At 45.5% G+C, this 25,930-nt stretch overlaps 1 protein-coding gene across 1 annotated transcript in view; it reads right to left on the bottom strand.

The window, feature by feature from the left end:
- PCSK2 (proprotein convertase subtilisin/kexin type 2) overlaps positions 1-25,930 on the bottom strand; it is a 281,880-nt gene that overhangs the window by 95,885 nt on the left and 160,065 nt on the right. Inside the window, exon 5 of the mRNA XM_040447755.1 lies at positions 24,388-24,425. Within this exon, the coding sequence (XP_040303689.1) occupies positions 24,388-24,425 (38 nt within the window). The remainder of the gene's footprint in view (positions 1-24,387; positions 24,426-25,930) is intronic.

The following is a 25,930-nucleotide window of genomic DNA, read 5'->3' as shown; positions in this document are numbered from 1 at the left end:
CAGAAATTTCACCTCTAGGAATTTATTCTAAAGGGATAGTCACACAAGAATTCAAAGACTATGGTTAAAGAAATATATTCATTCCATAGTTTACAGTAGCAAAACATTGGGGGAAACCAAAAAGGCAAATTTTAGGGGCCGAGTTAAATAAATTATGGTGTATCCATACTATGGGAGAGAATATGTTGTTACATAACAAGGCAGATTGCGCAATATGATCTACTGTATGATACCGATTTAGGGAAAAAAATCTGGAAGATTCACACAAAACAGGTACTTCATTAAAATTGGGAAGCGAGCGGGGGTTATAGATGAGGGATAGGAGAGGGGAGAGAGGGAAATGGCAGTTTTTCTTTTATCTAATCTGTAATATCTAAATCTTTTTTATGATGAACAAGCTTCCTTTTCTATTAAAAATGCAAATATGGAAAAAAGCAAGAGTGATGCAGCTCTCAGGATTTAGTAATCATGATTAAACAACATCCTTCTCAGCCTATACAGTGACTGGAGAGTTTCCAAATGTCTTGGCATCTAGTTCCTTCTTTTATTATGAGACAACCTGGGGAGATGGGCGGGCATGTATCTCCTCCTAGCGGGCAGTGAAAACGCTGATCTTTGAATCCCTGCTTTTCCCATGTTCACAGGGCGTTCTCAGTAGTAACTGATTTCTAAAATAGCTCTTTTGCTAATAGGTTATTTTTTAAAATTGTACTTTTAAAACCGAAGTATAATGTATCTGTAGCACAGTATGTGATGCTCAGGGTGCAGCCGGGAGAATTTTGACAACGTGTATACCCATGTAAGCATCCAGGCAGTCAAGATACAGAACGTTTCCATCTCTTAGGAAACTCTCTCATGCCCTTCTCAGTTAATCCCCACGCACCTCGGCCAACCACTATTCTGAATGGAACCTGCGAGTGTGTACTTTTCTGTGTTTATTCTCAGCCCTCTTCAGCTAACGGTGTTTTTGAGGTCCGCCTATGTTGTTGTATGCATCAGCAGTCTGTTCCTTTGGCTGGAGGATGGTATTCTGTTGTATGAACACACCTCGATTTCATTTATCCATTCACTTGTTGATGGGCATTTGAATTATTTCCAGTTTTTGCCAACATGAATAGAGCTTCTATGAACATCCTTATACATGTCTTTTTATGAACCTATGCTTTCATTTCTCTTGGGGAAATGCTTAGGGGTGGGATAGCTGGTTGTATGGTAAGTGTGTGTTTAATTGTGTAAGCGACTGCCAAAACTCTTTTCAAAGTACCCCGTTCGGCATTCCCTTTAGCAATGTATGAGGTTGCAGGTAGATTTTTGCCCTGTGCAAATACCTACCTCTAGGTGCCTCTGTGGCTATTTTCGCGTGGGGCCAAGGTTGAAGGAAGCTTTCAGTAAACACAGTACTGAGCCTTTACCGAGTTCAGTCCCTGTCCTTCCCCAGATTATAGACCCACCGGATAAATGAGACCTGGACCCTGTCTCAGGAGGGGCGTCCCCTCTCTCTGGGTTTTTAGCTGGCCGTCCTTGGAGCTGCAAAGTCTAAGAAGTCTCTAGGCTTTAGCATATTTTCAAATTCTTTTTGTGTATTTTACTTTCTTAGGTACTTGCGATAGATTTTCTTGCTGTTAACTTGAGAAATCTCCCTCTTACTCTCCTGCATTTTTCCCTATATCAGTTGCTGAGTGTGGCCGGCACACATAGCCGTGGGGACTAATGACCTGGCTATTCATTCCGAGCTCCTTTGCTACAGGCACATCCCAGTCTGATATTTTTCAGGGCACTCTGCACCCGCTATGGGCTGTGCACAGGGAGTTTGAGGCGTGGATTGTGTCCACTTTAATGATTGTCCTTATTTGTATCACAAGTGAGGTTTTCCATTATGGTGGTAACGTACAGTTACCTTCGGAAACAATCTATTAAGTCAAAACAGTGAGTCGAGTAAAAATGATTAAATAAATAATTGCACAGTGGGTCATATTTAGAACACCCCAGCTCTGGTCCAATTCCTCACTAGCTATTAAAGACACTGAGCAATGTGGTTAATCATCATAATCAAAAGAGATTTGCTAAGCACCCATTGTCACTCAGGATATAATGAGCCCCAAAGTAGATACGGGTCTCTGCTTGGGACTGAACATCAGTGATACTGTTACTAAATATATTCCTATCAAATTCTTTGTGATGTCTAACTCTCCATGATGTGTGAAAAACCCGAGCATCCAATTAATTTCCAGATCAACGCTGCGTGCTTTCTGATTAAACATCATAAATGCTATCCAGAGCTCTCTGTGGGCTGGTCTGGGCTCCTGCTGATGGTGGAGCAAGGCTTTAAGATTGTTGCTAAATCCTCCTCTGTTTCCCAAGACAAGGCTCTTTTCTGGACCCTAGTGCGCCTGAGCTTACAAGGTGCCTAATGAGGCTTGCGGTATTTGACAATATTTTTGTCTACTCTTTTTAGAGAGATCTGTTCTGCGCATATCACCTTATTTTAAATGTTCCTGACTTGTTTGTTTTAAGAGGAAGAGGGGAGTAATATTTAGTGAGTATCTCCTAAATTTGGGGTACTTTACATTTTCTCTTGCTCTCTGTTTAAAAAAAACAACAACCTGACAGCTCTTTTGCAAGTAATCTTTCTCTTGGAAAACTCTCCTTTGTGTTCTCCTGGCCTTCCATTCTTGCCCACCCACAATTCATCTCCAGAACAGACAGATGTTTGAAAAATACCAAGTCCCAGGCGTCTTATTCCACACCCCACCACTGCCTGGAAGAAGAAGATTCCCTATGCTTCTAGGATGAATTTGCAAATCCTTATGGCTCACAAAGTCCACACTTTCAGGTATCTTTCCTCTCGCCCAGTGTCATCTGGGGCCATTTTCTCCCTGAATTGATATGCTCCTCCCTTTCCTTCAACACGCATGTACAAGGTTTCTTCAGGTCTTTGAAAGGGCTGAGCATATTCTTGCCTCAGGGCCTTTGCACAAGCCGTTTCCATTGCTGCCAGTTACCTGTCTAACTCCTCCTCATCCTTAAGGCATCTTCTCCAGGGAAGACTTCCCTCACAAAGCAGACCAGATCAAGTTCCTGACATTACACACATTTAGGGGACTCAGTAGTCTTCCATCATAGCAAGGCACCACAGTGACAAATAAACAGTCCTTTCTGTAATTATTTATTTGGAGTCAGTTTTTCCCTCTACACGATACAGTGTTGAGGGTAAGGACTGTGTCTCCCTTATTCATCAACGTAGCCACGCTGGCCCCCAGTAATTCTTTCCCCTTAGTATTCTTGACCTTGCATAGAGTGTCCCACAATGAAGAAGGCTGATCCATAGAACAAACAGGATATTGTGAAAGGGTGGTGGGTGGCTTCTGAGGCTCAATCGTGACAGGCGTGGTCGCTTCCATTTTGCTCCCTCTCAGATCACTGGCTCTGGGCGTGGTCGGCGGCCACCACGCGGTTCACGAAGACCCGCACAGGGGGAGTGACTGTGGCCTCTTGCCAACAGCCATTCCCATGTGATCCATGTTGGAAGTGGATAATCTAGCCTGGGTCAAGCCTCCAGATGACGTGTCCCCAGCTGATATCTCAACTACAACCTCAAAAGAGATCCTGAACCAGAGCCATCCAGCCAAACTTCTCCTGACTTCCCGACCCGCGGATGCAGTAGGAGATAAAAACTGTTGCTTTATGTGTCCAAGTTTTGGGAGTCATTTGTTATCCACAAATATTATATTATATTGATAACTAATATACCAGATATTTTATTAGGTAACTAATATGCCACACGTCCTTGTGTAGTAAAAGCACTCAATAAATAGTTGTTGAACGAATAAATGAAAACATGTTTCTTTTCTTTCTTTGTTTTTAGAGAGAGAGAGAGAGCGAGAGATCGAGAGTGGGCGAGAGGGGCAGAGGGAGAGAGAGTGTCTTAAGCAGGCTCCATGCTCCGCACAGAGCCCGATGCAGGGCTGGAACTCATGACCCTGGGATCATGACCTGAGCCAAAATGAAGAGTTGGATGCTCATTTGACTGAGCCACCCGAGTTCCCTGAAAATATGTTTCCATCACCTTTGAGGAATGTATAATTGAGAGAGGTTGACGTACCTGCCTCAAATCACAGTAAATAAATGGTAGAGGCATGCCAGAACTCATATCCACCCACACGTTTGTGTGGCACTCACTAGCACATTTCTATTATCCTGTTTTATCCTCCTTGAGGAGAGAGATCCTAACATCTAGTTGGCCAAAGGAGTTTTTGTTCAGAACCTTTTAGCAAGCACACCATGGATAGGGTGACACGCTGGTTATTTAGTACTAAAGTCTCCAAAGTGGGCATACCCATCCCCGGGGCTGGGTAAAATGATCCACTGGGGTGTGATGATAAAATAAATATTAGAACTTGCTTTTTTTTTTTTTTAGCTTGATTAAAAAATTGTGTATTTATTTCTAATTGGAATGAGAAAAGCATTACATAAAATTGATCATCTTAACCATTTTTAAAATTTTTTAATGTTGGGGCACCTGGGTGGCTCAGTCGGTTAAGCGTCCGACTTCAGCCAGGTCACGATCTCGCGGTCCGGGAGTTCGAGCCCCGCGTCAGGCTCTGGTCTGATGGCTCAGAGCCTGGAGCCTGTTTCTGATTCTGTGTCTCCCTCTCTCTCTGCCCCTCCCCCGTTCATGCTCTGTCTCTCTCTGTCTCAAAAAAAATAAATAAACATTAAAAAAAAAATTAAAAAAAAATTTTTTTAATGTTTATTTTTGAGAGAGGGAGTGTGTGTGTGTGTGTGTGTGTGTGTGTGTGAGTGGGAGACGGACAGAGGGAGAGGGAGACACAGAATCCGAAGCAGGCTCCAGGCCCTGAGCTGTTAGCACAGAGCCCGACATGGGGCTTGAACCCACAAGCCGTGACATCATGACCTGAGCTGAAGTCAGACATTTAACGTACTGAGCCACCCAGGCTTCCCCATCCTAACCATTTTAAAATGTACTGCTTGGTAGTGTTAAATATATTTGCATTGTTGTGCAACCAATCTCCAGAACTTTTTCATCTTGCAAACCCGAAATGCTATACCTGTTGGGCAGTAACTCCCATCCCCTCCCCAGCTCCTGGCACCCCCCATTCTGCTTTCTGTCTCTAGGAACTATGATGCAAACTCTAGGAACCTGACGCAAATAGAATCAAACAGTGTTCTTTTTGTCACTGGCTATCTCACTTAGCACAATGTGCTCAAGTTTCATCTATGTTGTAACTAGGCAATAGAATTCCCTTCCTTTTTAAGGCTGAGGGATATTCCATTGCGGGGGTATTTTGTTTATCCCTTCACTTGTCGAGGGACACTTGGGTGCTCCTACCTTTTGACTATTGTGATGAAAGCTGCTATGGACATGGGTGTGTATTATCACATTTTAAATATTTATTTTCCTCTTACCCTTTAAAGGTTTCTTTCTTGAATTTTTATAACGTACATAGTCCATTGTTATCACCGTACATACATACACTGTGTGAATAAATAAATAATTATGAATATATTCAGAGAGGCTGTTCAAAAATCTCTACAGATAGGGATATGTGATTAAAACTACAGATCTGTGAATCAGCACCTCAGAGTTTGCTTCCGGGGGAATTCAAGACATTAACAAATGCTAAACTCTTGGAAATCGCTCAGTCACAGTGATTAACATCTAGAGCATCATGCATGGAAAAGGAACATAACTTTGACTTTATGTCTGTCATTCTCCAAAGCAAGTGCTCAACAACTTCATTTGCTTATAAAACCAATTTAGCTTTTGTTTCTTAATCAGTGATTTTATTGGAAGCAGGGAGAGTTTCATAGGATTTTAGAGTTATAACAGGCAAGAGTCCAATTTTGTCAGCTTACACATAAGGATGCTAACCCCTTGGACATTTAGCAGCTTGCGAGAGGCCACGCTGCTGGAAAGCGGTATTGCCCTGACGGGACCCACATTGCAACTCTCTGGTCTCCTGTTTCTACCAAAGCCATTTTCTTACATCTTGAAGGAACAGTTGGTTAGATCGAGGTATTTCAGCAGACCCTTTTTTTTTTTTTTTTAACATTTATTTATTATTGAGAGATAGAGGGAGACAGAACATAAGCATGGGAGGGGCTGAGAGAGGGAGACACAGAATCTGGAGCAGGCTCCAGGCTCTGAGCTGTCAGCACAGAGCCTGACGCAGGGCTCGAACTCATGGACCGCAAGATCATGACCTGAGCTGAAGTCCGACGCTTAACCGACTGAGCCACTCAGGCGCCCCTCAGCAGACTTTTTTTTTAAAGGGTCAATGTAAACATTTTAGGCTTTTGCAGGACTGACGGTGTCTGTCACAACTACTCTACTGGGTCACTCTACTGTGAAAGGAGCCATAGCCAGCAAAAAAGTGTGGCTGGGTTCTGATAAAACTTTATAAAAAGAGGTGGCCGGCCCATGCAACAAGGTTTGCCAACATTTAAGGGAGATTATAGAGGAGACACAGGTTCTCTTTGTTTTCATGTTTAAAAAATATTAATTTTTCAGGCTCTCCTTAGAGCTGTTTAGTATTTGTGAAATAATTTATTCTTTTTTTTTTTTTTTTTTACTAAGTAGGTTCCATGCCCAGGGTGGGGCTTGAACTCATGACTCTGAGATCAAGACCTGAGCTGAGATCAAGAGCCCTTCGCTTAACCGACTGAGCCACCCAGGTGCCCCTGAAATAATTTATTCCTCAGTAGCATGCAGTCCCTTGGATACCAGCTTAGTGTGCTTTCTTTACAGCCAAAGAATAGCTTACTTGGTCCTAAGATGTATCATTGCCATTTGTCACGCCCCCATGTTTCTGTCGTGTTATCCTGATTGTCAGCCATGCTGGGCATTGGGGCTACTGTGTTCTGCTTCCTCCTTCTCGTACTCGCTGCACACACACAGACAAGTCTTCTCCTCCCCCAAATGTTGAAACAAGAGTGTATTTTTTTCATTGTGTCAATATTAATTACTCATAATTTAGGGCTCGATATTATTTTCTCTATTAATTTCCACACACTGGAATGAGTCTAATTTGAATGATAAGGTTCATTTGCATTTAAATTGATATCTTAAGCGTTCCCTGTGAGGAACAAGTAGCATCCATGGTTCTAATTATAAGCATTGTTTCCGGGGCAGGTTTGTTTTCCTTTGGAAGGATTTGTAAATATGGTGCATGGAGGTTAAAATTGGTAATGAGAATACAGCTCATTTGCTAGCTGGAGGAGCTCTGAGGGGGCTCAGTTGAATGAAGTCAGCGTGACAAATGGTGAACTTCACACTTCACTCTACACTAGCTGTGTGAGCTAAGGGAGTTCACTAACCTCTCTGATCTTTAGTTTTCTATCTTTGAGAGGCACATAGTACATACACAACAAATGCTGGGTTATCAGTACTGCTGTGATTCGGAAGAAGCTGATGGAGACAAAAAGGACTAAACAGAGGGGATCAAAATATTAGAACCATGGCAGGGAGATGAGCTGGGAGAGAAAAGATGGGTCTCATACTCTGTTGACAACAATCAGTCCTCCCTGAGGGCAGGCAGATATGGGAGTGAAGACCAGCCAAACAACAAATGAAAAGTCACAAACCAAACTATCGTGGAAGATAGCAGAACTGTGGTTGCTTGCGAGTGATTAGTAGAGTGGTTAATGATCCTGGGCTCTTTTTCACAGATAATGTATTTTTCATTCGTAAAGTGCCTGGTAAGACTCCCAACAAGGTACTGACAGTATCAAATGACTCAGTGTCTGTCTGGTCACCATGCTGGCACCCACACAGAGACTGGCTCCTTCCCACTGAGTCTTCTGGAGCATTCTCTGCGAGTTGAGCAGGGGACATGTTTGTGTCTGTCTGTGGGGCCTGGCGGAGAAGAGAAGGGAGGGTGGTCCAAGATCGGAACGAGAAGGGCATCGATGCTTTCAGCGTTCTGGGGAGGGGTGTGTGTGTCTGTGTGTGTGTGTGTTTAAATCATCATTTTTAATTTATTTTCTTTTATTAGAGAGAGAGAGAAAGAGAGAATCTTAAGCAGCCTTCATTCTCAGCGCGGAGCGTGACCAGGGAGCTCAATCTCACAACCCTGGGATCATGACCTGAGCTGAAATCAAGAGTTGGATGTTTAGCCTCCTGAGCCACCCAGGCACCCCTGTTTTTTTGACAGATCAGCAAAGACTTATTGTTCAAGTCAGTAATATGGGCAATCCTACTCCTTCGATTCTCAAGCAGGGCAGAAAATCATGTGTTTTATAGATGGAGAAACTGAGCACCTTCAAGATCAAACAATGCATTTTTACTCGCAGTCACTCAATGGGAGTCCTTGGACTCAGCGCTCCCTGAATAGCTTAGATTTACACTAAACCTCTTATTTTAAAAATTGGCGACGTTTGAGCTATAAAACACAAGCTTCTATTTCCATAGCTTAATGAAAACATCTCCCACACACTGTAATACATCTTATTCTTCTTCTGCCTAGCAGAGCACGCGTCGTGGCGAGGTTGTGTGTGCGCGACATTAAAAGTACAGACCTCGCCATCGTCCTGGGGATGATGAGGAGGAACATTGCTCAGAGCCAAGCCCTGGCTTCCTGCACTTGGCTTCAGGTTTTAATTATCCGCTGATAATTAAGGGTTCTTTCTTTGTGACAAATAATTTCCCGTAGGTTGGGAGCCTGCAGGGTTACCATGGTTGGGAAGCTAATCTTATTTCTATGTCAGAGATTCTCTCTGCCTTGGCCACGTAGGATGGAAAATTCAGCTTTGCCCAGGTTCCAGAGTGCTGTCCCAGAGCAGACTCAGAGATGAAGGCTTGTGGGATTTATTGAGATGATTGATTGAAGATGTGGTCTCCCAGGGGAAAACCAGTGAAAGAGGGAGAGAAGCAGGATAGAACGAGGGAGGAAGCCAAGTCAAGACGGGATTTCAGGCAAGTCCTGTGGGGAGCCCTGGAGGGTGAATTGCACCTCAATGTAGGGCAAGCCTCTACAATTGGAGGCAGAAATCGAGCAAAGTCAGGGTGGGGGCACACAAAAACGGTACAGAGGGGTCAGAACGGGCCAGACATAACCTGATCCAGAGGGTTCTCTTTGGTGGCAGAAGGTGGGTTGGGAGGACTTAGCAGGTGGAGATTGTGCTTAGAGGGGCCAAGAGGCTTGAAGTTCCCTCAGAGGGACCCACAGCTGGTTGTCTGCCTGGGCTAGGTTTTGCCTGAGCACGTGGAAACATCCAGATATGTGGCTCCACACTGCGATGTGAACTGGCATATGGAGGGGAGCAGGTGCAGCTATGCCTCAGGGTTGAGGGGTGCTGGAGACTCTAGTGGGAGGACGAGCTCTGCCGTCCTCTGGCCAGTCACAATCCTCTTCGGCCTCAGTTTCCTCCTATGTAGTAAGTTAGGGACCAGACCAGAACACCTGTCAAATCCCTAGAGTTGTTACCCCAAAAGCCCATCTTCCCACATACCCAGGACAGACCATCTTTCCTCTGTTTGCTTCAACCATGTTAACTTAGAGGCACTGAAAAGAGATTAAAAACTGGTAAGTGCCCTGGGCGTTTGGGTGGCTCGGTCAGTTGTGTCCAACTTCAGCTCACATCATGATCTCATGGTTCATGAGTTTGAGCCCTGCATTGGGTTCACTGCTCTCAGTGCAGAGGTGCTTGGGATCTTCTGTCCCCACTACCCCCCCCACCCCTATCCTGCTCATGCTCTCTTAAAAATAAATAAGCATTAAAAAAAAAACCAAAAAACAAAAGTTGTGCTTTAGGGGTGCCTGGGTGGCTCGGTCAGTTAAGCATCCGACTCTTGATTTCGGCTCAGGTCATGATCTCATGATCTCACTGCTGGTGAGGTCAAGCCCCGTGTCAGGCTCTGTGCTGACAGCTCAGAGTCTGGAGCCTGCTTCGGATTCTGTGTCTCCCTCTCTTTCTGCCCCTCCCCCGCTCACACTTTTTCTCTCTCTCTCTCTCTCTCTCTCTCAAAAATAACTAAACCATTCAAATAATAATAAGAAGAAGAAAACTTAAGAAAAACCACTGGTAACTGCCCTCAAATCAACCTACAGCGCAGGCAGCTTTAAGGAAACATGTGCTGGAGAAATGGGATGTCTATTTCAATAAGGACTGAGAAGTCTCAGGGGATGAATTGTGGCCACATGGATCCACCTCAGAGTCCGCACATGTGCTGCAGGAAGGGGTCTGATTTGCTGGACTTCCAGGTAGAGCCATTTTGGGCTCATCCAGGTTGTTGCTGGCCTCAGAACTGGTTTACCTGGGTCCCCACTGAGCCTGCAGAGCTGGGGTGGCGGCGGGGGGTGATGCCCTACCCTCAACCACCTGCGAGGTTTGTGCATTCCGTTCTCCTCCGGGGGGAGGGAAAACACTATTTTCAACGAAGATGACCTGTTTAGTTTTCTATCGCTGCTGTAACCAGTTACTACAAACGTAAATAACAAAAATACATTATAGTTTGTAATGGTTCTGTGGTCCGAAGTCTGGCCCCGTATCGGTAAGCTAAAATCCAGGTGTTAGCGGGGTGGTTTCTTTTGAGAGGCTTTAGGGAGGAATTCGTGCCTCGCTATTCAGGCGGTTGGCAGAATTCAGTTCCCAATGGGACCACGGTCCCTGTTTCCTTGCTGACTGAGCTGAAGGCCACCCCTGGCTTCCATGCCACCCAAATGCCTTGGTTTGGGTCTCCCTTCCTCCATTTTCTGGTCCAGCAGTAATGGGTGAGTCCTTGCCCTTGTAAATCTCCTCTGTCCTCTCACCTCTCCAGCTTTCCTCTCTTACTTGTGAGAACACGTGATTACACTTGGTCCACCTGGAGACTCTCCCTATTTTAAGTTAACCTTAAACCCATCTGCAAAGTCCCTTTTGCCATGTAAACTATTCACAGGTTGCAGGGATTAAGGCATGGATATTTTGGAGGGCCATTATTCTGGTGACCCCATGGCCATTCTGTCATCACATCTCCCCCCTACCCTTGGTTCGGATTGAGACCTTTTCTTCAATCTTTGAGGTCAAATCTTTCTTTTGATGTCATTCATTCATTCATTCATTCATCAGTCATTGATCAGTCACCTGTTTGGTTGCACCTCATGGGCCAAGTAAGCGTTGAGGCTGTGGACAGTAGTAAGGTATGGACCTTGTCCTTGCTGAGGAGAACCACAGCAATGCTAATGCCTGGCTAGTGACACTGTCAGTGCCCAAGATTCTCTTCACTAGGCCAGGGCACCCACGCCCCAGCTCTGGGAGTGTTGGCTGCTAAACAATCACCGCCATCCCCATTCTCTGGATAATTTGCCTTTGGACAAATGGGACTCGCCAAGCCCAGGGAGTTACACAGGCCCCAGGGACCACTGGAAGTTAGTGACTGACACAGGAGTTCAAAATGCTGAGCCTCAGGGAGGGATGTACTTTGTGATGTGATTCATGCTGTAGAGTTTCCCAGGAGTCAGGCTGAGGCTAGACTTCTGCCCTGCCCTGCTTCCCATCATTCCCTTGTCCTGAGAATGGGCACCCCAGAAAATCACTTTCTCAGTTGCTTTCAGGGGATGCGGCCTAAGGTAGTAGTAATGATAATAACCAGTGTGCACACACACATTCTACTTTTATAACAACGAAGAAACACAAATGTCATGCTTTCCATAGGTCTATGCAGCTACGTCTCACTGGAATACATTTCTAAGGTGGCCTTCAAGGCCAAAACGTAATTCAAGCAGGCAGTAGGGTAAGTGCTTTGCATCCTGCAGTCTCTGGGACTTGGTTTAGCCTTGGCTTAAAAAGCAGAACAGAGGAAGGCTATTCATGAACTTTTGGCACACTTCGTAACAATGGGATAGGGAAAAATTAGAACAACACACTAATTGACTCTTCGAATTTCATTTTCAAAAGGGCCTTCGTAACTTCATTATGTGTCCTTAAGGCAGGAAGGGAGGAGGAGTTAAGAGCATGGCCTTTGAGGTTTCACCATCTCAGGTTTGTGGCCTTCTTCTGCTAAGGTCTAACTGTGTGACCTCAGGCAAGTTGCTTAAATTGCAATTTGCACCCCTTAACAGCGGGGTGTCTAATATGTCGGAAGCAGTTCTAAGGGCCTTGTGTACACACTCACTTGACTAATCACAACCATCTTTAAGGTGTGGCAAGTACAATACTTATTAATAAGTATTACTAACCCATTTTACAGATGAGACACAGAGAGATTAACTTGCCTAGGGTCACATAGTTAGCAACTACTTGGGGTGGGATCAGAACTCAGGGGGTTTCTGGTCCTAAAGCTCTTAACTCCCATACTAAATTTCCCTGCCACCCAGTTGTAGCAGGATTATTATTTCTGACGGAGTTATTTTTGCGCTAAAAGCAACCATGTTAACAAATGTAAAACCTGAACAACAGTCTATTTTTATTAACTCAGAGGAAAGGCAAGCCATTCAGTTCATGCTGAAATCTAATCAAGAAGTCTGTATTCCTTTTCTATTGCTGTATAGCAAATTCCTACAAACTTAAAAGAACACAAGTTTATTATCTCAGAGTTTCTGGTCATGGGTTAACGGGGTCCTTCGCTCATGATCTCGCCTTGCTTAAAGCAAGGTGTTAGCGGGGGCTGCAATCTCATGTAAGGCTTGGGATCCCCTTCCAGATTCACTGGTTGTTGATGGAATTCAGTTGCCTGTGGTTGTAAGACTGAGACCCTTAGCTTCTTAATAGTTTTTTTTTTAATGTTGATTTATTTTTGAGCGAGAGAGAGTGCATGCACACGAGTGGGGGAGTGACAGAGAGAGAGGGGACAGATGATGAGAAGCAGGCTCTGTGCTGACAGCAGAGAGGGTGACATGGGGCTCCAACTCATGAACAGTGAGATCATGACCTGAGCTGAAGTCAGCCTCCTCACCAACTGAGCCACCCAGGCACCCCTGACATCTTTAGCTTCTTTTTAATTTTTTTTTTAATGTTTTTATTTTATTTTTGAGAGAGGAAGAGAGAGAGAGAGAGAGAACACGTGGGGAAGGGGCAGAGAGAGGGAGACACAGAATCCAAGGCAGGCTCTAGGCTTTGAGCTATCAGCACAGAGCCTGATGCAGGGCTTGAGCTCACGGACTTTGAGATCATGACCTGAGCCAAGGTTGGCCTCCTAACCGACTGAACCACTCAAGCGCCCCCCCCCCGGCCCCGCTTTAAAATTATTTTTATGTTTTTATTTTGTTTCTGAGAGAGACGCCTTTAGCTTCTAGCTCCATTCCCTGACATGTGCATCTGCACAACATGCCAGTTTGCTTCTTCAAAGCCAACAACTCAAAGCCTCTGTTGCTTAAGATCGCTCTTGCTTCTTCTTTTTCTGATCTATAGATTCTCTTTTTTTTTTTCTTATACTACAAATCTTTAATTTTACAAAACTGAAAAGCAGTCTATAGATGCTCTTTTTATGGGGCTCCCCTGATGATGTAAGACACCTAGGATAACTTCCACTGTGATTAACTAAAAGCCAGGTGATTCAAAACCTTAATTACACACGAACAATCCCTTTAACCCTGCCCTATAATGCAACCTAGTCACGGGAGTGATATTGCACCATATTCCTAGTCCTGTTCACACTCAAGGGGAGGAGATTATACAGGGCGTTTAAACAAGGGGGTGGGTATCTTGGGGGCATTTTAGAATTCTGCCTACTGCAACGGCTTTGGCTTCAGGGAAAAATGATTGAGAGATTTCAAAGAGAAGAATGGGGTCTAGTTGAAATCAAAGTGTGGTCCTCACAGTTCTTGAATACAACCACACGAGCGTTCTTTACCTGAGGTCTGGGCATTGTTTCCTGGTCTTTGTTGCCACGTCAGAAAACTGAGACTGGATGATGGGTCAGACCTTTAGTCTCCATCAGATGCACAGTGGCCCTGGCAATGACCACAGTTAGGCCAGGCTCTAGTGGACACACCTACTTGGGCTCTGTGGCTTGACAGCCAGGTTTGGACAGGCACTAGAATGGTCACCCATTCCTTCCTTCTGGATGGGGCATGTGGATTCAGGAAGCTGGGCAGACTCCCAGATAGCCAGGACTGTGGCTTTAAGGAAATACAGTTGGGAAACAGGCACACGAAGAAAGGGAGAGGGTAATGATGACGTCACCTTAGTAGGGGCAGCATTTTTCATCATGGCTGCAGTAAGGAGATATTGGCATATTAATTATTTGTAAGGTCTGCTTTAAGCAAGGCTTGGTCACCTAAGCATTTTTGATTCCCTGAGGTAAAAAGCCAAAGTAGAAAACTTTAGCGAAATGTTTCACATCTTGGGAATTCAGTGAGCATATCTGATAATGAGAAGGAGAGTAAGAAAGAAAAGCCGTGGAGAAAATGTTTTTTACATTTACATAAATGACTTTCTTGTGGCTTGTCATGTAATGTAAATATTGCTATCCTTTTTCTGAATAGATATGGTTGGTGATGAGCAGAATAGAATCCTAATAGTCTCATTGGCACCCATCCATCCATCCATCCGTCCGTCCCTCCATCATCCATCCATCCATTTATCCATCCATTCACAATTCAGTTATTTATTTATAGAAGAATCTCTATTAATGATCTCCTTGGGGAACAAGGCCTCCAGTTGATTCTCTCATGAACAAAAAATTGAAAGACATCTTGGTTTTTAAGCCGTTTAAATTTAGTCAAAGAGATGAGACTGCGTCAAAGGCCGTTAGAGAACTTAAGGTAAGAAAATGACTTTTGTGGGTTGCTTTTAGTCTGGGCTTCTTGGTGGAAGCAAATCTCTAGATGAAAAACTAATTATAATCCAATCATCCTTTGTATAGAACAAGCTTCTAGACAAATTCATATGCTGTCTCAACCTAAGAGAACATTCTTTAAATGCATTTAAGTATCTTCCCTTCTCTAACTTTTGGGGCTACTTCCTTGTTCTTGCTGTTGTGTTCCCATAGTGGGCAGTATTTTTATTTTCAGGACCACACTGTACACATTACGATGTAATTATATACTACAAGTGTGCCTCCCCCATGGAACTCTGAAATCCCTTGGGGGCGGGGACCAGATTTTTCACATTTTATAGTCCAGGCCCCTAGTACAGCATCTTGCACATGGTAGAAACCCTACAGGTCTCTTAAATGTTGACCTGGTCCAATGGAACAATAACTAGTCAACTGAGCAACAAGGAAAAATCGATTATCCAGATTTTTCTCTTTGTTTTCCCTGTAGTTATACATCTAGGTCCAAACAAGTAGATTCATTTCAGTTAAACCAGATTTTATTTTCTTCCATTTTTATACCAAAGTACATTCCTGCAAAAATGAACAGATTCCTCTACCACATGGGTTGAGTCAGATGATACTCATTTGATGGATGATCTGTCCAAATGATTAAGAAAAAGTTCTTATTCCCGGTAATCAGTCTGGTGTCCTGGTGATAAAGCACTTACTATGACCTGGCCAGCATTAGCAAGTACACAGAAAGAAGCCAACTCCTCCTTCCAAGAAGACATAAAGGTTGTTTAAACTTCAATTTCAAATGCAATATTAATGTGGTTATTTAAATATTAATCGGTCTAAAAGCCTGGAGCCATGCATGCGCTTAATACTTCATAGCGTCTGAGTCATTCAGGGCTGAGGACTGAGCCCATCTCCAGCAGGTGCCCTTTCATCATGGCGGCCACCTGCCACCTGGAGCCCTGGTGTGCACGCGGCTGCCAAGCTCAAAGGCAGTTCCTTTGGGCTCAGAGATGGCAGCCCTTCTCAGTGCTCCAGAGGCCCCTCTTCAGAGACAGTCACCTGTCAGGAACCCATCAAAAGAATGGAAAAGTGCAGGTCCTGAGGGGTGGGCTCTTTTCTTTTACAAGAATGTCTTTTGGCGAAATAACCCTAGAGCATAAATATATCACGTTCCCACTTTTTAACCAAACCAAAGGACATAATTTGTCCTCTCCCATATGGGAACTTAATTACATTTTTACCACCTGACGAGCTGTAGACATTACAGAAAAGAAATAGCTCTTGGCTACCTGCATGTGAATCATCCATACTGGGAGTCATATTCTCTCCAGGCCTTCAGCCACAGAGACTTCAGTTAATTCCGTGGCCTTCTACTTTCTTCACCAGGGACAAGCATTATGGGGAATGGAATGAGACATCCACCTATGAGGTGGTTGACAGCTGGGAGTAGGGAGTTCTGCATGTTAGAGTTTCCCTTCATCGCTGATAGAGGGCCATCATATGATTCAGCTCCTGATTTCATTTGCAAAAGTAGGAATGATGAATCAATATTCAGTGCAACTGAACAAATATCTATTAAATGTCTGCTAACCATCGTGCTAAATGTTAAGGGGGACACGAAATTAAAAAGTACACACTTTCCTACAAAGAACTTGTGATCTAGTTGTAAGGTAGTCATACATTATAGGGGAACAGCTTTGCTGAATGAGTGAATGAATGAGGTGCCAAAATGAATGATGAGATTAATCATCAGAATCTGGGAAAGCTTTCAAAGAAATACACGTTAGAAGGCCTATCCCTAAAGATTTTGATTCAGTAGGTCTGGGGTAGGGGCAGAAACCTATATTCTCCTTATATTGGGATGGGTATCAGTCATGATGGGCGGACCAAGGAAGGGGTCTAGAATGGGTAACTGTAACAGCCACTGCATAAAAACAACCATAATATGTCAGTAGTGGATGACAACAAATATTTATATCTCTTACGGGTCTGCAGGTTGGCTGGGAGTTTGATGATCTAGGCTGAGCTCAGCCGGGTGGCTCTGCTTTCTTGCTTCTGGGGTCAGCTGGTTTTCACCTGCTATTGGTGGGGCTCCAAATGGTGGCTCTGTTTCTTATTGCCGTTCTACAGATTGATGAGGGTGGCTTAGGTTCAGGCTCTGACAGCTCCTCACCACCCCCCCACCCCTCGCTGGGTCCAGCGGGCTAGCCTGGGCATGCTCTTCTACCGGTGATGGTAGAGGCATAGAAGGGCGCATGTGAACCCGCAAGGCCTCTTAAGGCCTCGTCTCTGAACTGGCACAACACCTCTGCATTATTAAATTGCTTTCAACAAGTCATAAGGCCCAGCCTGAATGAAGTCAAGGGGTGGGAAATTTACTTCACCCCTCTAGAGGAAGTTTCTGCAAAGCCCCACAACAGAAGCCACAGGTCTAGGGAAGGATGGGTAGTTGGTGAATGTGCTCTTCCACAGTCCATGGAGAAACTCCAGCAAGAGCACGTGAATCTGCATCGACTTTCAGCACAGGGTCCAGGGGCTGCTCGGAGGGTGACCCACAGTTTCCCAGCGGAAAGACGCAGCCCATCACCCCTGCCAGCAGGGTAGATGCCTGCGGCCTGCCCCGTGGTCACGTAAACATCTGGAGATGTCATTCCCTGGCCTGGAGAAATCCCCATTTGGAAAAATTGCTGTCTTACCATCCCTACACTCGCCTTGGAAATTAGCCCTCCCCTCTGAATATCCATGAATATCCTTTTAGTTCAAAGATCTGTGACAGAGAAGCGGCATGTGGGTCCGAAATTCTCCTTCCCAGGGCTATCCTTCATTATATCCCTGGCTGTGAGCCAAGGGTTTTCTTTCTCCCTGTGTCATCTGTTTGCCTGGATGTTCTTTTTCAAATAAATCTCTTATTTTTTCAAATAAAACACACTTTACCTTTCAGAGAAATCTCATAGAGTCTCTTTGGTAACTTCCACTCTTTTGGCTTCTGCTTTACAAGCTCATGACCTTACCCTTAAGTCTGGACGAGGTGCCCTTTTTCTCTTTTGAGAACTCTGAGCTGACTGTGGAGTGCACTGAACGATGGCACTGTTTTTTTAAGGCATTCCCCTGCTTCTCCTCCAGCAGGACAAGCTGCCGTCGTGCGAAGTTGTAATCTCAACCCTTGCGAAGGAGATAAACATTTGTGTATCTGCCCCCACCCCCCCACATTATCTCAATGATACCATGCAACAAACCTGATGTTCGTTTTTCCAATTGCACAAATGAAGAAATTAAAGCTCAAGGGGGTTTACAGGGTTAGTCTAAGGCTGCAGAGCTATGAATTAGGGAGCCAGTTGTCACACTCAGGTTTGACTCAGTTTCCCACCGTTGTCATACTATAATCCCACCCTTGCTGGCTGATTTTCAGCTTCCGGCACCTGTCACTCTGTGTCTGAAGACTCCCTATCCAGTGACTCTATTCTGCATGTATGGTGGGGAGGCCAGAAGAGCCAGGGAGTTAGCCCCCGATCTCCCCACCCTATACCTGCTTCTGGGGCACAGCCCTCAACCACTGATTGACAAGAGTTGGGTGATAACTCTGAGAAGGCTCTGTCTACACTGCTTCCCAGAGTGCTACAGTCAGATTAAGCTCCCATTAGCCCTCAGTGGTAATTGGCTGCCTAACAAACCCTTTCTTGGCCGCTCTCCTTTCTGATATCACTTCCCTTCTCCCCGGCTAGTGCTTCCTGGGATCTTTTCCCAAATAAACGGCTTGCCTTTAAATCTCTGTCTCAGGTATGCCTCTGAGAAAACACCAAGCCACAGCGAGAAGACTCTTCTTGGATTATGCAGAACCGCTAGCCATTTCTTCACCCCTGTACCTCAGCAGAGCAGGCCTTGGAGCAAAGCAGGAGATGCTCAGTTCTGTATCCCCCGCCCCTCCTCTGAAAGCTGCCACCTCCGTCACCCTTCACATGTTCTTGAAGGAGTCTCCCTCTTTTCTGTACATCTGGAAGGACCCCTAGGCTTGGACCAGTACTGCGAGCACAGACCTATGGTGGTCACCACCTGGGGGCTGCAGCGTAAAGTGATGAACAGCCCTGCCTGCCCCTCACCTGTTAGATGCATCCCACACCTGTGTCCTCACTGACTCGGACTCCTCTGGAGAACAACCCTGCCTGGTTTCCCTCTTCCTCTGGGGCTTGCATATAGCAGGCCCAACACACAGAGATTCAACTGAGTTCGAGCACACATCCAGACCGTTTGCACAGAGAGAACAGGAACTCTGCTTTTGACTCGGTCTAAAGTTGTTTCTTGGCTAATACCCATTCCATGTTATTACCGTCGGGATGGAGAAAGGAGGATTTTAATCATTTGGAATAGTGAGCATTGACCAGGGGGACTGGATCCCTCGGATTAAATTCAATCACAGAACCATAGAGTAATAATAAAAGAAGTGTCTCTTATTATCCTTTGCCCCTAACAATCAACAGATTCACTGTAGATTTGTTGAATTAAATTAGCACTAATGACTTACATTTATATACCGATTTTTAGTTTTCAAACGATTTCAATTCTCAGTTTGGATAGAGAGAACACTGGAGTGCCAGCATCCTCAAATTTGTCTCTTTAATATACAGAATAAAGAAGCTTTGAAAATAATTCTGCGCTGGGAAACATTTTGCCTGATTTGGTTATCAAGCAATTTTTGTCACAGCCATCTAAAAGCCTCTGATAGAGCTTTCCCTTCTCATTGCAAATAAACAGTAGCAAGAGGGGATTTTCTCCACACAATACATTTCTGTTTATTGTAGACCCTTAATACATTTAAGGGTCATTAGCCCATGTGAATGTTGCCAGAACCAGGCCTATATGACCTTTGGCCTGTCACCCACGTCCCTGCTGAGCTCTGTCCAGCTGCCTGCACCACGTCTCTTTGTCAAGGGCTTTCTCTGAGACCCTGGAAGGTAGGAGGCGCTAGAATGTTCACATCCACATCCCCAGGACCAGCCTTCAACCAATGACTGATGGGAGTTGATGTACAAAAACCCAGCCCTGGCCCACATATTCTACTCCGTCTCCTGGATTCCCCAGTGAGCTTGAGTTGGAGCCTCTCCCCACGGTGACTTTGACAACACACCATCTACGGCCTGCCTTCCCTTCCATATCTCATTCAGCCCTCTCTCCTTGCTTCCCAGAATCACCTCCCAAATAAACTACTTGCACTCTGACTCTTGTCTCAGGGTCTGCTTCTGGAGAGACCCAAACACAGACCTTCCCAAAGCACATTTCACTAGAAGCGCTGGGCAAACTCATCACATCCGAGCCATTAAGTCACCTAACAAAGCGTGACGCTGCCTGTTAATCCTTTACTCAAACAATTTTTGAGTTTATCACCGTCCACTGATTTCATTGTTCTCCCGGGCAGCTCTCCTCCACTTGCCATTCTCATTCTCTTAATTATAGTGTAAAATTTTTAATTAAAAATAAAGAAGATAAATTTGGTTGGTTAGTAGCGTCAAAGTTGTCACTCCCAACTCTACACGGGGCGAGAGAGACGCTGACTGGAGCAAGCCAGTTCAAGTTCAAGTTCTCCACTGAGAAATTTAGAAGGAGATCTCTGGATGCTGTTTTTTTCACCTGTACCAATGACGTGGAAACACTTCACAGCCAGGCATAATTATATATGATTTTTTGGTAAGATTCCAAGTGTTTGATAAATGTTGAAGACTCGGACCTTCCTCTGGATGGAAGCTGTCAAAAAGTGCAGTTTTGGTCAGAACTCACGTGTTCTGTTCTATTCTTAGGTGATGTCTAGTTTAAGTTTACAGGAGATAGTGTCATCTCCTCGACAACAGCCCCACCAAATGGCCATCAACCCTCCCCTTGACCATTTTCAGATAACTCATTTTTTCCCAGGAGACCTAACTCCTTTGATTAATAACCTCAGCGACTGGACAGTTCTTCCTCTGACTGAACTATACTCTTTGTCCTGCACTTGTGGGCGGGGATTTTCTTGGGAGAAAGTACTGAATAAGTTGAATGTCTCATTCCTCATGGAGAATTTGAAATATTTAAAAACGTATCTAATGTGCCTCTTACTTACCGCTTTCTCCCCAGTTTTTTCGGCTGTCCTGAGTATGTCATGGTTGGGAGTCCCTCAAGCATCCTTGTCACTATCTGTCATTTTCCTTCTCTGAGATGGCCATTGGAAGCAAACTCGTCCAATAATTGAGGATTGGGATGTTTAAACTATTTTTTTTTTTAGTTTGTGTATTTATTTTGAGAGAGAGAGAGAGAGAGAGATAGAGAGAGAGAGAGAGAGAGAGAGGGGAGAGACAGAAAGAGAGAGAGAGTAAGGAAGGGGCAGAAAGAGGAGGGGAGAAAGAATCCCAAGAAGGCTCCGTGTCGTTCGCACAAAGCCCAACGCAGGGCTCAATCTCACGAGCCATGAGATCACGACCTGAGCTGAAATCAAGCGTTGGATGCTTAATGGACTGAGCCACCCAGGGACCCCAAGGACTAGGATGTTTAAATAAATCACAGCATAAGACAATACTATGTAGCCCTCATAATCATGTTTTGAAGACTATTTACTACTATAAAACTATTTACAACTTGTCAAGTGGAAGAGGGGTGCTGTACATGCAACAGAGCCCGATTTCATTAAAAAATACACACAGAGAAGTGAAAGCCCAAGACATGCTAAAATATTAAGAATGGTGCCATGGCTGCTTTTGAGTCTGTATCGTGATTTGTCCAAGGTTTCTACAGAGAACATGTATGTATTTTTTAATCGGAATTTTTTTTTGAAAGAAAGAAAACAAAATAAAAAAGAACACAATGCTCATAGAAGCCATGGAGTTGTTCAGGTATATATTCTGATATTGCAGAATAGAGGGGAGCTTGGCACCTCCCTCCATGGATGTTTCATTTTCCAATTTCAGATCTGGGTTTCTGGCAGATGAAACCCACTGTTGATTAGCGTTGTACCTGCCATTCATCAGAGCCCCCGGGGGTTGTTTTCCCATGTGAATTACTATCTCTTTGGACTCTGGCAACTGGCATTGGGGGCAGCCTGTCCCAGAAGCACAAGGGTGGGGTGGGGGGTGGGGGAGAAGGGAGGGGTGCCTAGGTCACTCTCCATGTGAGTAACCTCAGGATGTTTCCATAGTGTAGTGATTCCATAGTGTAGCGTTTCCCTTGCGCAGTGTCCATTCATCGGACACAGAAGTGACCTGCAGAGGGCCTGGATTGGCTGGAGGGAGGCCAGGCACTGACAGCCGCCAGCCCATCTGACAGCCACTCCACCCCGAGGTCCTACGAGCTGTAAGATGCAGTAACATTGGTCTGTGGAAACGAATAGAACCCTATTTGGCAGCTCTGCAGGGTGCTGGGTCCTGGAGATGGGGGGAAGCTTAGCAGCCTGTGAAAAGAATATAAATGCCTCTGTGCGCAGAGAGTGGCCCTCTGAGGAGGAACCGGCCGCCCCTGCAGACTATCATCCCTGCCATCTCTTCCTAAGGAAAGGCCTCTGGGTGTCAGAGCCTTGGAGAACACGCAACACACGCCTTTCCCACTCTCTCCTTCTGAGAACTCTTTAGGGCCCTGCAGTTATTGGGGAGGCAGAGGAAGGGAGGTCATTGGAGGAGGCAGATGAGGCCGTGCATGGAGGCAGAGGAGGGGCGCCTGGGTGGCTTAGTTGGTTGAGCGTCTGACTTCGGCTCAGGTCATGATCTTATGGTTCATGAGTTCGAGCCCCGTGTCGGCTCTGTGCTAAGAGCTTGGAGCCTGGAGCCTGCTTTGGATTCTGTGTGTGTGTGTCTCTCTCTCTCTGCCCCTCCCCTGCTTGTGTGCACATGTTCTCTCTGTCTCTCAAAAACAAATGAACATTAAAAAAAAATTTTTTTTTTTGGGGGGCGCCTGGGTGGCTTGGTCGGTTAAGCGTCCGACTTCGGCTCAGGTCATGATCTCACGGTCCGTGAGTTTGAGCCCCGCGTCAGGCTCTGTGCTGACAGCTCAGAGCCTGGAGCCTGTTTCAGATTCTGTGTTTCCCTCTCTCTCTGCCCCTCCCCTGTTCATGCTCTGTCTCTCTCTGTCTCAAAAATAAATAAACGTTAAAAAAAAATTAAAAAAAAATTTTTTTTTTAATTTACAAAATTTAAGGAGGCAGAGGAACAGCCAGGGAGTCAGCTCCATGGTACTTGCAGTGGGGGAAGGTCACAGAGAAGAGGCGGGAACTGTTTCCTCAGACACAGCAGATGGGTGCTGAGACAGAATCTGCAGCTCCCAGGCCGTTTCTTAGTGTCTTCTCTGCAGAGGTGGATTCTCCTTTTTGGGAATAAAACTGATTTAATTTCTGTCCTTTCTTTCTGGGGGCATATTGGCTGGACTGTACCAATGGTTCATTTAACTTTTCTTTAAATTCTTTTCTTTTAAAAAATTTTTTAAAAACATTATTTATTTTGAGAGAGAGAGAGAGAGAGAGAGAGAGAGCAAGCAAGGGAGGGGCAGGGAGAGAGGGACAGAGAATCCCAAGCAGGCTCTGTGCTGTTAGCACACAGCCCGATGTAGGGCTCAAACTCACAAACTGTGAGATCATGACCGAAGCCGAAATCAAGAGTTGGACGTTTAACTGACTGAGCCACCCAGACGCCCCCAACCCTTTAAAAAAATTATTATTCCAAAAGATAGTCCAAAGTATACTCCTTAGATTTGTAAGACCCATGAAGCAAATAGAAGCTCAGCACAACGGTGCTTCCTTTCCTGATGCCTAATGCACTAAACAGATGATAAACTTTGTTCTCTCTTTGCAGTGTGGACACACATACCTTCTAGGATGAATAACCCAGAACGTTGATCTCCCAACGCTTCTGCTTGTTAACAATCTTTACCTAAGTCTACATTCTTCCAACTATGAGTCTCTTAAGCTAACTAAAGTAACATTGAAAAAAAGCCCTTAGATCTGGAGGTTATAGGAAAAGCACAGCTTAGTAATAGTTTGGATAATTTCAAGCAGACACAGCAGTGCTTGACTAGGATGCTCCCTGGGGTTAACATAAAGCAATCTCTTCATGTTGAAAGGGTTTGCAGGTTTCATCAGGAAAGCAGTGTTTGATTTGCTATGTAAGAAGTTAGAGCACGTGGGTCTAGCTCAACAGTGTTTATTACGATTTTCTGTTCATATGTCTTACTCGTCAAGACATACCAAATGGTGCGCTCAGCGTTGCAGGGGAAAGTCGGGGTGGGGTGCTCCTAAGCACAAAAACAAAAAAAAAAGATGACGTCCTTGCTTTCATAAAGCTACGGTTGCGATGTGAGGTGCCCCTCTTTTTGGCTTTTTGCGATTGGTTTTATCCAGCGAGAACCCAAACGGCTCATTTCCACCCTTCAATTCAATATCCTCATCGAGAGCTGATGGGAAACCTTGCCGAGGCTCTCTCTTCTTCGCCTCTCCCTTGTCTCTTGGCTCTGTTCTTTCAGACCCCAAGTTTCCTTACCGTCTTCTCACAAAGCCACTACCGTTACCTGCTGCCAGGCTCCACGCTTTGTCCCTTTGCTTCCGGCCTGAGCTGAGGCTCCAAGAGGGGCCAGGCTATCGTGCAGGTGTGCGCATGCGTGCATGTGTTTCTGTGTGTGGGGCCCCCCCCCCCCCCCCCCCCCGCCCGTGCAGATCGGCTGGTACTTACATAGTTCGAGGCCAGGTCCGGGTGCAGGTAGTCAATCCCTGTGAAAAGAGCACCGCAAGATGAAAGGTTAATACCTGCCACTGTGTCCTCCGGAAAGTTGCTCAAGAAAGTACCCTCCTGGTGGGGCTGGCGCCAGGACAGTTGGACGGGGTGAGCCCCTGTGCCTTAGTCCCAGGCTTGCGTTTCCGTTCCCGAGTGAGGGTGGGGCGTACCCACCAGATGCGTCAGAGGGGCGAAGCCAGTTAAAGCTGGGGCCCTGGGATAAGACTTTTGACATAAATGTCAGTACTAAGGGGCTTAGTGGCTGCAAGATGGATGGTTCATCAGAGCAGCGATCTAAGATTTGTGAAAATCCTGACATTTCCAAAGCACCGGCAGACATTTCTTTTGAAATGAAAGTGGCCCTGGGGAGGAAAAACGATTATTATTTAACAGGGTACAGACAGCCATGGATTAGGGGAGCGTCCTCTGGCACGGAGATAATAAGAGGAACACAGGCTGCGTGGGAAAAGGCGATTAGGCAGAGAGCAAATGTCTTCAGATGAAGTGTCCTGGGTGGGAGCTGATGCTTGTCTCTGCGGAACGTGGCTTTCCAGGAAGCCTGAGACTTCAGCCTCCCTGCACCAGCCCCGTGCTTTCTCCTGGACGTGGCCTGTCTTGTTGCCTAAGATTGGTTATAAGGGTAGAATTAGGAGCACCGGCGCATTCCATCACAGGTGAACCTCAGCAAGCACGTGGAAACTCAAGGCCACACTGGAACTCTCGTCCAGGTCTGCGGAGCCGTAGAACCTTTGCAGCAGTTACACCTGAACATCCGGCCCTTTGCAAAACCGGCCAGGTTCCTGCACCACCTGACATAATGGTCACGCGTGTAGGTTTTGGAGTCAAAGACCCGAGTTTGGATCTCAGCAGTGCCGCCAGCTGGCCTGGTGACTTCAGGCCAAGTGCTTGGCCTCTCTGAGCTTGTTTTCTTCTCCACCAAGTGGGGGTGTGATCAGTGGCATTAGCTCCATTGACATTCAGTAGCTCTGTTGGGTTTGCCATATTTAAAAGCTAGAGGTATCACTCAGTGCCTCCGATAGGTAGCATCTTCCCTGCGAGCACACTGAGGCCTGGCTGCTGTTACAGCTTTGCCCCATGTAAAAAAGAACCAGTATCAGGATGTTTATCTCAAAAAAAGAAATCTTCCTTTGTTTTCTTCTGGTTACGCAAGAAATTTCTGGACTGGGAGTCACCATTCTACGAACATATGTTACATTTTGCTGCTGATATTTTGACATGTGAAGGGTTCAAATGGCTGCCTCCTAAAGTCTAAGAGAGTATAGCCTATCACTTACCACCCACCATCCTCCTCCGCCCCCCCCCCCCCCCCCGACTGTGCAAGGACAGGGGTTAGAAGATTCAAAGACTAGGGGTGCCTGGGTGTCCCAGTTGGGTAAGCGTCCTACTTCAGCTCAGGTCATCACCTCACGGTTGGGGAGTTTGAGTCCCACATCGGGTTCTGCACTGTCCGTGCAGAGCCTCCCTGGGATTCTGTCTCTCC

The sequence above is a fragment of the Herpailurus yagouaroundi genome, unplaced genomic scaffold (genome assembly GCF_014898765.1).
Source record: "Herpailurus yagouaroundi ecotype Mexico unplaced genomic scaffold, PumYag 196, whole genome shotgun sequence".
Lineage (NCBI taxonomy): Eukaryota > Metazoa > Chordata > Mammalia > Carnivora > Felidae > Herpailurus > Herpailurus yagouaroundi.
This window is presented reverse-complemented; position numbering and strand designations above follow the sequence as displayed.